The following is an 11,094-nucleotide window of genomic DNA, read 5'->3' on the forward strand; positions in this document are numbered from 1 at the left end:
GTCTGTCCTGTTAATTATCGATTGGGGTATGCTAATCTCTTGCTGTGTAGATTTACCTATTCATTCAGTTGTATATACGGCAATAATAGATCCAGAAGTAAAAGCAGGGAAAGCCTTTATTTAGCTAGAATTGTGGGGGGAAATGCCATGTGAAGAAATTAGGGGACCTCCAGCCAAGATGGAGGTATAGGTAGATACACTGTGCCTCCTCACACAACCAAAAGAAAAACAACACCAAATTTAAAAACAGAAACCAACTAGAACTGACAGAAAATTGAACTGCGTGGAAGTCTGACAACCAAGGAGTTAAAGAAGAAACATTCATCCAGACCTGCAGAAGAGGAAGAGATGGGCAGCTGGGCAGAAGGACTAACCAGCAAGGCAGCGGCTGGCAGACAGGGTGGTCCCACATTCACATGCAAATAAATCAGGAGGAGCAATGGGGGTGTGAGACAGGCCATGCAACCCAGGGTTCCAGCATGGGGAAATAAAGCCTCAAAGCCTCTGACTGAAAATACCTGTGGGAGTTGAAAGCGGCAGTAGAGAAACTCCCAGTCTTATAGAAGAGCTCCTTGGAGAGACCCCCAGGGTCCTAGAATGTACATAAACCCATCCACCCGGGAATAAGCACTAGAAGGGTTCAATGTGCTTGTGAGTAGTGGGGAAGTCACTGAAAACCTGCAGAGAGCAGAGCAAGTGGCATTGTTCCCTCTTGGACCTCTCCCCCCATGCAGTGTCACAGTTCAGCAATGTGGGTTGCCCCACACTAGTGAACACCTAAAGCTCTGACCATTACTACATAACAGGCGCACCAAGACAAAAAAAAATGGCCATCCTATCAAATGCACAGTTCAAACCACTGGTAATCAGAATGCTCACAGAATTGGTTGAATATGGTCACAAATTAGAGGGAAAGGGAAGGCTAAGAAGAGTGTAATAAAGGAAAGTGTACAGGGAACCAATAGCAATGGGAAGGACACTGGGACTCAGATCAATGGTTTGGACCAGAAGGTAGAAATAAACATTCAACCAGAGTGCAATGAAGAGACAAGAATTCAAAAATATATATGAGGAGAAGCTTAGCAACCTCCAAGATAGCTTTAAATGTTATAACATCTGAATCATAGGGCTGCCACAAGGAGAAGAGGAAAAGCTAGAAATTGAAAACTTATTTGAAAAAATAGCAAAGGAGAACTTCCATAATCTGGCAAAGGAAGTAGACTTCCAGGAAGTCCAGGAAGCTCAGAGAGTCCCAAAGAAGTTGGACCCAAGGAGGAACACACTGAGGCACATCATCATTAAGTTACCCAAGATTAAATATAAAGAGAATATCCTAAAAGAAGCAAGAGGAAAGGAGAGACTTGCCTACAAAGGAGTGCCCATCAGGCTATCAGCTGATTTCTCAAAAGAGACCTTTCAGTCAGGAAGGGGCTGGAAAGAAGTATTCAAAGTCATGAAAGGCAAGGATCTACATCCAAGATCGCTCTATCCAGCAAAGCTGGATGAAAGGGCAGAATGAAAGGGCAGACAAAGTGCTTCCCAGAAAAAGTCAAGTTAAAGGAGTTTATCATCACCAAGCCCTTGTTATATGAAATGTTAAAGGGACTCATCTAAGTAAAGGAAGATAAAAAATATGAACAGAGACTTGGAAGATAGTGATGGAGTAGGAGGAAGCAGATTCCACTTCCCCCTACACAAGGGAGAAAAACCTGGCCAATCTACAGAGGAACAGAGCAAACAGCCAACAGTAAGTACCTCAGCTTATGTGAAAATAAGAGACCAAAAATTGTAGCAGACACTGAAAAACCAGTGGGTAAGGAGACTGCTGCAGGACAATAAGGTCCCAGGGACCAGTGCCAGGACCTCAGCGGTAGCCCCAGGCCCAGTGCACAGTGGCTGGCACTGGTGCTGGGTCTACCACAGACTCTTTGGGAGCTGACAGCCTGCCACAGAGTCCTTGGGAGAGAACTGGGTCAACTGCTCCCTCCCCCCACCCCCCCTACCCCACTCCCCCACCCCACCAAGCAGGGTTTGAGAAGCATTGGGAGAGACCTGGTTGCTTGAAGTTGCAGAGATGGGAATAAGGACAAAGAGGCAAACACACAAGGGCCATGATCACCTGAGGAGTCTGTGGTCACCAGCTTGGGTGAGTTGAGAGCCCTGCACTGACCCTGATAGTCACTGGTCTGGCTGGAGAATTGGGCTGTACTGAGCAGCAGGCTTGAGTAGGAGGAATTTCTCAAAAAGTAAAACTGTTTGGGGGATTCTCCTGCGACAGCCACTCCGTTTACTCCTCACCCAGTCGGGAAGCAATCCTGAGGTTGCGTGGAAGGCCCTGTGTTCCCCCATAGCACCGGGGAGGGTTAGAGCCCAAACCAGCAGGATCCAGGCAGCCTGGCCAGGTGCACTGCACCCACACCCCAGCCCACAGCAATAACCCCCCGGGAAAACAGTGCTCTGAAGAAGACCTGGATCCCCCACCTGAGGTGCCCAGGAGAGGCGCCAGTCTAGCTTTTGGGACAGTGATTCCAAGACTGGCTGAGTACACAGTGGGAAAGGGGAAAGGCCACACCAATTGCCCCTAAACCTGCTGAAAAACCAGTCTGGCCAGTTTGAAACCAAAAAGAGGTGTTTTTTTGTTTGTTTTTTAAGTAATCTTTTATTCTTTTAATTTTCACTATTGTTGTATCTTTCAATAATTTTTTCCTCTCCTCCTTTCTTATCTTATTCCTCCTCCCTTTCTTTTGAATTTTATCTCTTCTTCCTCCCTTCTCCTGCCTTTTGTTTGTTTGTTTTTATACACACAAGTGAGACAAAAAAACTTGGAACTGTGAAAGGACCAGAGTTGGACCCAAAGAGGGGGCATCCCAACAGTTGAGACAGTGAGACAAATTTCACATTGCTATTGCAGAGAAACTATAACTTACTGCATATTTGTATTATTATTTTTCATTATTCTTACATCTTTTATTTAATAGTACTTTTGTTGTCCTATTTTTTCTGTATAGTCTTCTTTACTTGGCTGGTTATATTATATCATCTGACAGGTTTTGCCTGTTCTCTCTTCCACAGTGTATTGCTAATTTACTATGCTTCACATCACTTGTGTTCCCTTTAGCACACTACTCAAAGTTCTATACCCCCTATTCATGTTACCCACATCTCATAGATTCTGTCATATGATTGTTGCTGTAATATTTTTTTTGTAAATAATAGCTGTTCCATACAATTGTAAGTACTTCACAAAACCCCTTCTGGATCTTAGCCCACTTGAGAGTTTCCTGAACTCTGTTACTGTAGTGGTTAACTCTGCTCTCTCACACACTACAGTTATTTACTATTTTTTACTTTTACCTTACCTCAGAATAAGACCTCCCACAACCTCACTGCTTTCTAGATCAAACTCACAATCCTACAATCCACAATAAGAGTCTTATCTTCTTTCCATCCTTTTTAAAAAGGGGCTAGTTGTGTGAAAGATCATAGTTAACATTATACATAGCCAGGGGATCTCCTGTCTCTTCTCTACTAACTCTTACTGTAAATATCATAGAGTACTCTTGCTGTCATAAACCATTTTTCCCTTTCCCTCCAACTGATCACAAAAGAAGATTAAGTGGAAGTGATGAACACCAAGATACCTACTGCAAGAGGAAACCCAACAACAAAGGAACCACCAAAAGATAACAACAGGGGAAATTGAAGGAGGGAGTGGAAACCACACAAATCTCAATCCAGGACCTATCTGGAAATACAACTAAATAGTGAATAAACTACCTCATACAAAAAACTTAAGAAGAGCAAAATAAAATCCTCAAAACCTTGTATTCATGGAAGAGCTGCAACACAAACTGCCCTCACCAGCACAACAAATTATAAAAAGTGGTGGACAGAATGACCATCAGTTAATCAGCTGGTGGGAAGGACCCACAAAAGAAAAACCCCCAAACAATCAATACCCAAAGAAAAACACACAACTAACTTAAAAGACAGCCTCACACCAGTGAGATTCGGAGATCAAGGAGACCACACCACTAAATCTCCAAGGTATTCTAGCACGGAAGTTCACACCATAAACCCAGGGAGCCAGAACAAAACAATCTAAAAAGCTGAAGCTAACAAGAAGAGTCTCACAAACAATGGGAAGACAAAGAAACAATCCCCAAATGAAAAAGAAGGAGGAACCCTCAGAAAGAATGCTAAATGAAATAGAAACAATTCAACTTTCAGATATTGAATTCAAAGCACTGGTTATCAGGAATTTCAAAGAGCACACAATGAGCTACCAGAAACTACAGGGGAGCTACAATAAACACAGTGCAAACTATATCAATATGAAAGAGAAAATAGAAACTAGCAATAAGGCCAAGAGGAAATGAAGAATACAATTTTTTAAATGAAGAACACAGTGGAAGAAATCAAAAGCAGGATCAATGACGCAGGAAATTGGATCATCCAGCTGAAGGAAAAGGTAGGAAAGAGGCTCAGAAAGAATGAAGAGGGATTAAGGAAAATGCAAGACAATATGAAACACAAAAATATCCTAATAATAGGGATACCAAAAGGAGAAGAAGAGAAAAGGATAGAAAATCTATTTGAAAAAGTAATGAGGGAAAACTTTCCTAATTTGATGAGAGAAACAGTCATCCAAATCCAGAAATCACAGAAGTCCCAATCAAGAGGAACCCAAAAAGGCCTTCTTCAAGACACATCATCATTGAAATGCCAAATTCAAAGACAAATAGAGAATCTTAAAGGAAGCAAGGGAGAAAAAGGAAGTAACATACAAGGGAGCCCCAATAATAAGGTTAGCTGCTGAGTTCTCAATGGAAATGCTCAAAGCCAGAGAGGATGGCAAGAAATATAACAAGTAATGAGAGCAAGAGGCCTGCAACCAAGGCTACTTTAACCAGCAAAACACTAAATCAAGATAGAAAGCCAAATACAGAGTTTCTAAAAAAAAGAAGTCTAAAATAATACACCTCCATCAAACCAGCTCTGCAACAGATGATAAAGGGAATGCTCTAAAAAAATGAAGGAAAAGAGAGAGACAGAGAGGAACTCAGGTAAAAAATGGCAATGAATAAGTACCTATCAATAATAACCTTAAACATAAATGGATTCAATGCTCCAATAAAAAGACATAGAATAGCTGAGTGGATAAGAAAACATGACCCATACATATGCTGCCTACAAGAGACACACCTCAGGAAAAAAGAGCAACACAAACTAAAAGTGAAGAGCTAGAAACAAATTGTCCAAGCAAACACACAGAAAAAAAAAAGCCGGGGTAGCAGCACTCATATCAAACCAAATACACTTTTAAAAGGGGGCCATGAAAAGAGACCCAGAAGGTCACATCATAATACTCAAGGGAAGAATCCACCAAAAAACATAAACATTGTAAATATATATGCACCCAACATATGAGCACCCAAATATATCAAGAAAATCTTAGAGGACTTCAAGAAAGATATTGATAGCAACACAATTATACTTGGGGATTTAAACACCCCACTGTCAAAAAGGACAGATCTTCCAAACAAAATATCAACAGAAATATTGTGGCATTGAACAATGCCCTGGATGAAATGGATTTAACTGATATATAGAGAGAGCCCTTCATCCCAAAGAAGCTAAATACACTTTCTTTTCAAATTCACATGAAACATTTTCAGGATAGACCACATGATAGAACACAAAACAAGCCTCAACAAATTTAAAAAAAAATGAAATCATCCTAAACATTTTCTCCAACCACAAGGGACTGAAACTGGAAACCAGCCCCAAGGGAAAGGACCCAAATTACTCAAAATCATGGAGATTGAATAGCATGCTATTAAACAATGAATAGGCCAGAAATGAAATTAGGGAAGAAATCAAAAGGTTTCTGGAAACAAATGAAAATGAACTCACAACAACCAAACTTATGGAACACAGTGAAGGCAGTCCTGAGAGGGAAGTTCATAGCAATTCTGGCCTATATAAAAAAAAGATAGAAATACTTCAAACAAACAACCTAACCCTACGCCTATTAGAACCCGAGGAACAACAACAAAGACAGCCCAGCACAAGTAGAAGGAAGGAACTAACCAAAAACAGAGCAGAATTAAATGATATAGAGACTAAAAGCACAATTTAAGTATCAAAGAATCCAGGAGCTGTTTTTTTGAAAAGATAAGAAAAATAGACAAGCCTTTAAGCAAGCTCATCAAGAAAAAAAGAAAGAGGACCCAAATAAACACAATCAGAAATGAAAGAGGAGAGATTACAACTGACACCACAGAAATAGAAGGTATTGTAAGAAATTACTATGAAGAACTGTATGCCAAGAAATTTGAAAACTTAGGTGAAATGAACGAATTTCTAGAAAAATAGAATATTCCAAAACTCAATGAAGAATAAGCAGAAAGCTTGAACAGACCAATAACAGCAAATGAAGTTGAAACAGTAATTAGAAATCTCCTGACGCACAAAAGCTGTGGACCAGATGGTTTCACAATAGAATTCTACAAAGCATTTCAGAGCTAACTCCTATTCTTCACAGACTATTTCAAAAAATCCAAAATGGTGAAAGACTCCTAAATTTTTTTTATGCAGCCAGCATCATCCTAATCCCCAAACCAGATAAAGACACAACAAAGAAAGAAAACTTCAGGCCAGTATTGCTGATGAACATAGATACTAAAATCCTTAACAAAATATTGGCAAATGCATCCAACAATACATTAAAAAGATCATATACCATGATCATGTGGGATTCATCCCAGGGATGCAAGGATGGTTCAATATATTCACAAATCAGTAAATGTAATACATCACATAAACCAAAGCAAACAAAATATCACACGATCATATCAATAGATGCAGAAAAAGCTTTTGATAAGGTACAACACCCATTTATGATAAAAACATTCAGCAAAGTGGGAATAGAGGGAGCATTCCTCAACATAATTAAGGGCATTTATGAAAGATTTATAGCAAATAACATACTCAATGTGCAAAAACTAAAAGCTTTTCCACTATTATAAAGAACAAGACAAGGTTGTCCACTTTCACCACTTCTTTTCAATATACTATTGGAAGTTTTAGCCACAGTGATCAGATAAGAAAAGGAAATAAAAGCCATCCAAATTGGAAAGGAAGAAACAAAACTGTCACTGTTTTCAGATGACATGATAGTGTACATGGAAAATTCTATAGACGCTACTCAAAGACTGCTCGACCTAATAAATAAATTTGGCAAAACAGCAGGATACAAAGTCAATATCCAGAGATCAAAGGCATTTTTGTACATCAAAAATGAATCAGCAGAAGTAGAAATTTTAAAAAATCTCATGCAATGTAGCAAAAAGAAAAAATATCTGGGAATAAACCTAAGCAACCAGGTAAAAGACCTGTATACATAAAACTACACAACATAAAGAAAGAAATCAAGAAAGACAGAAACAATTGGAAGCATATACCATGTTTATGGATTGGAGAATTAACATCATCAAAACATCCATACTACCCAAGGCAATTTAGAGATTCAATGCAATACCTATTAAAGTACCAATGACATACTTCGCAGACATAGAACAAACACTTGGAAATTTTATATCAAACCATAAATGACCCCAAATAGTAGCTGCAATTTTGATAAAAAAGAACAAAGTAGGAGGCATCACAATACCTGATATCAAAATGTATTACAAGGCCACTGTAATCAAAACAGCCTGGTACTGGCCTAAAACCAGGCACGTGATCCAGTGGAACAGAACAGAGAGCCCAGAAATAAACCCCAGTCTCTACAGTCAATCAGTATTCAACAAAAGGGGCAGCAACATAAAATGAAGTAAAAATAACCTCTTCAACAAATACTGTTATGAGAACTGGACAGCTACGTGCAAAAAAAAAAATGAAACTTGAGCACCAACTTAAATCATACACCAAAATAAATTCAAGGTGAGTAAAAGACTTAAATATAAGCCATGGCACCATTAAAGTCCTACAGAAGAACATTGGCAAAAAAATCTCAGATATTTCACACTGCAATATTTTTAATGATATGTCCTCCTAGAGCAAGGAACATAAAGGAAAGAATAAACAAATGGAATCTCATAAAAAATAAAAGATGTTGCACAGCTAAAGAAAACAGTAATAAAATAAAAAGAGAACCTACTATATGGGAAAACATATTTGCCAATGATACCTCAGACAAGGGCTTAATCTCCAAAATATACAAAGAACTTATACAACTCCACTGTAAGAAGACCAGCAACTCAATTAAAAAGTGAGCAAAGGACTTGAATAGACATTTCTCCAATGAGGACATACAGAACATCCAGAGACACATGAAAAGGTGCTCAGTATTGCTAGCTATCAGAGAGATGCAAATTAAAACCACAATGAGATGCCACTTTACACAGGTCAGAATGGACATCATAAACAAATCAACAAACAACAAATGTTGGAGAGGTTGTGGAGAAAAGGGGACCCTAATCCATTGTTGGAAGCAACCTAGGTGCCCATCAGTAAATGAATGGATCAGAAAACTATGGTACATTTACACAATGAAATTCTATGCAGCAGAAAGAAAGAAGGAGCTCTGACTCTTTGCAACAGCATGCATGGAACTGGAAAGCATTATGCTCAGTGAAATAAGCCAGGTGTTGAAAGACAAATACCATATGATCTCACCTTTAACAGGAACCTGAACAACAAAACAAACAAGCAAGCAAAATATAACCAATGTCACTGAAATAGAGAACAGGCTGACAGTGACCAGAGGGGAGAAGGGAGGGAATTTCAGGGGAAAAGGGGAGGGATTTACAGAAACAAGCATAAATGACATATGGACAAATACTAAGGGGGGTGGACATGGGAGGCAGGTTGGGAGCACTGGGTGGGTGGGCTGGGATTGTAGTAAAAAACAGAAAACTGTACTTTAACAATTAAAACAAATAAATTTAAAAAATATAAACAATAAAATGACAACAAACTCGCAGTTATTAACAACTGGGCTTAAAACAAAAACAAAGTAAGTAAACAACTAGAACAGGAACAGAAACACAGAAATGGAGATCACATGTAGGGTTATCAGCAGAGGAGTGGAAGGAGGAGTGGGGGGGGAATGCTACAGAGTATAAATAGCATAAATGTTAGGTAGAAAATAGAAAGGAGGAGGTGAAGAATAGTATAGGGGATGTAGAAGCCAAATAACTTATTATGACCCATGCACATGAACTAAAGGGGGGAATGTGAGTGGGAGGGGGTGTTCAGAGCAGAGGGGAATAAAGGGGGGAATAGAACATCTGTAATTGCATAATAAATAAAATATATTTTTAAAAGAACCTATAGAAAAAAACAACACATAGTGAGGATGCCTTAGCTTTACTTTTTTATTGTATTTTTATTACCCTTTATCTCCTTTATATCCTTTTCCACCTCCACCACCTCATTCTCCCCTACTATCACCACACTTTGTGTCCATGAGCCCTTTCTCTTTTCTGCTCTATCTATTCTGCAACACCCCTCCAGCTGTCAGCTTTCTATCTATGAGTCTGTCTCCACTTGGTTTTTAGTTAATTTTGTTCATTAGATTCCATATATAAGTTAAACCATATGGTGTTTAGTTTTTCTATGACTGGCTTGTTTCAGTTAACATAATGTTGTCCATGTCTATCCATGCTATTGCAAAGGGTAAAATTTTCTTCTTTTTTATGGCTGAGTAGTATTCCATTGTGTAAATATCCTATAGATGTTTTATCCATTCATCTACTGGTGGACACTTGAGCTACTTCCAAATTTTGGGTATTGTAAATAACACAACAATGGACTTAAGGGTTCTGATATTCTTTCAAATTACTGTTTTAGATTTCTTCAGATACATTTCCAGGAGTGGAATCACTGGGTCATAAGGCATATCCACTTTTATTTTTTGAAATATCTACATACTGTTTTCCCCAATGGTACCACCAGTTTGCATTCCCACCAACAGTACAAAAGGATTCCCCTTTCTCCAGAAAGATGTCTTATCTTTAGTAAAAGAAAGGGCTTCCTGTGGTGACACTGAGGCCAGAAGTGGTAGAATTGAGGTGTCAGCTCAGTCAGAAGCACAAATTGAGAATTATATGTATTTGACTATAACATCAGTGGTACAATAAATGTGAGACTGCAGGTAGTGATCAGGAGTTAAAATTGTCTTTGTTTTATCACTGCTGGGACATTGCCTTGGGTCCCTGCAAGCACATTTCTATGACCATCTTCAACATGACAGGCAGTACTATCTCTAAGGTTCCTACTATGTTGGTGTGTATCATGGCTTGGCAATCCATTTGGACAGAAATTATTTTTGGAATACAACCCTTCCCAAAGTTTAAAGAACTAGAAGCATATTCTTAGACAAAATCAATATTGGAAATCATTGCCATGGTTCTTGGTTAGCAACAGGGGGAGGGTATATAGGGTAGTGATGGTAGTGGTAGTAATATGGAAGGGAAAACAGTGCTTATCATTTTTTTCTTTTATTTGTCCTATTTGCTATTTTACTTTGTGCCTGTGCATATTATTTATATTATTTTAATATGCAGCCTGATTCATAGTTTTTAAAAAAGTTGTTTTGGTTTTGACACTTTGTTACCGCAACATCTTTCAAGATGTTAGAAAGTTCAAGCCAGAAATTCCATCAGGGTTTCACGTATCTCATTGGGAAACTCATGGGTTTGGCATTCACTATTTATAAGTGCCAGTCTATGGGACTGTTGCCTACACATGCATCAGGTGAATTAGCCTTCAATTGAGCCCCTGAAGTAAGGCAAAAAAAAGTTAACTTTGGGACCAGTTGTAACGGGCAGTAAATAGGTGATCCCTTTGATGGTGGATTAGAGTTGGATTTAGAGCTCACTTCTATTTCTTCATTTTTTAAGATTTTATTTTTAGAGAAAGGGAAAGGGAGGGGAGAGAGAAACATTAATGCTAGAGAGAAACAGCAATCAGTTGCCTCTCACAGTGCCTCAACTGGGGACCAGCCTTCAACCCAGGCATGTGCCCAAACTGGGAATCAAACTGGTGACCTTTGACTTTGTGGAATGACACCCATGTAACAGAATC

The 11,094-nt window shown here is 38.9% G+C and overlaps 1 protein-coding gene across 1 annotated transcript; it reads left to right on the forward strand.

The window, feature by feature from the left end:
* The first annotated feature begins 10,239 nt into the window (after positions 1 to 10,239).
* LOC119051363 (ER membrane protein complex subunit 4-like) lies at positions 10,240 to 10,784 on the forward strand. Its single transcript, XM_053672549.1, has 2 exons — positions 10,240 to 10,332; positions 10,617 to 10,784. The coding sequence occupies exons 1-2, from the start codon at positions 10,240 to 10,242 to the stop codon at positions 10,782 to 10,784; spliced, it is 261 nt and encodes an 86-aa protein (XP_053528524.1).
* Positions 10,785 to 11,094: the final 310 nt, after the last annotated feature.

Source organism: Artibeus jamaicensis, unplaced genomic scaffold (genome assembly GCF_021234435.1).
Source record: "Artibeus jamaicensis isolate MK-2021 breed Jamaican fruit bat unplaced genomic scaffold, CSHL_Jam_final contig_769, whole genome shotgun sequence".
Taxonomy (NCBI): domain Eukaryota; kingdom Metazoa; phylum Chordata; class Mammalia; order Chiroptera; family Phyllostomidae; genus Artibeus; species Artibeus jamaicensis.

Coding starts and splice junctions, on each gene's coding strand:
- LOC119051363 (XM_053672549.1), top strand. CDS start 10,240: ATGACCATCTTCAACATGACAGGCAGTACTATCTCTAAGGTTCCTACT. Junction 10,333..10,616: donor AATCCATTTGGACAGAAATT/ATTTTTGGAATA, acceptor TGGTTTTGACAC/TTTGTTACCGCAACATCTTT.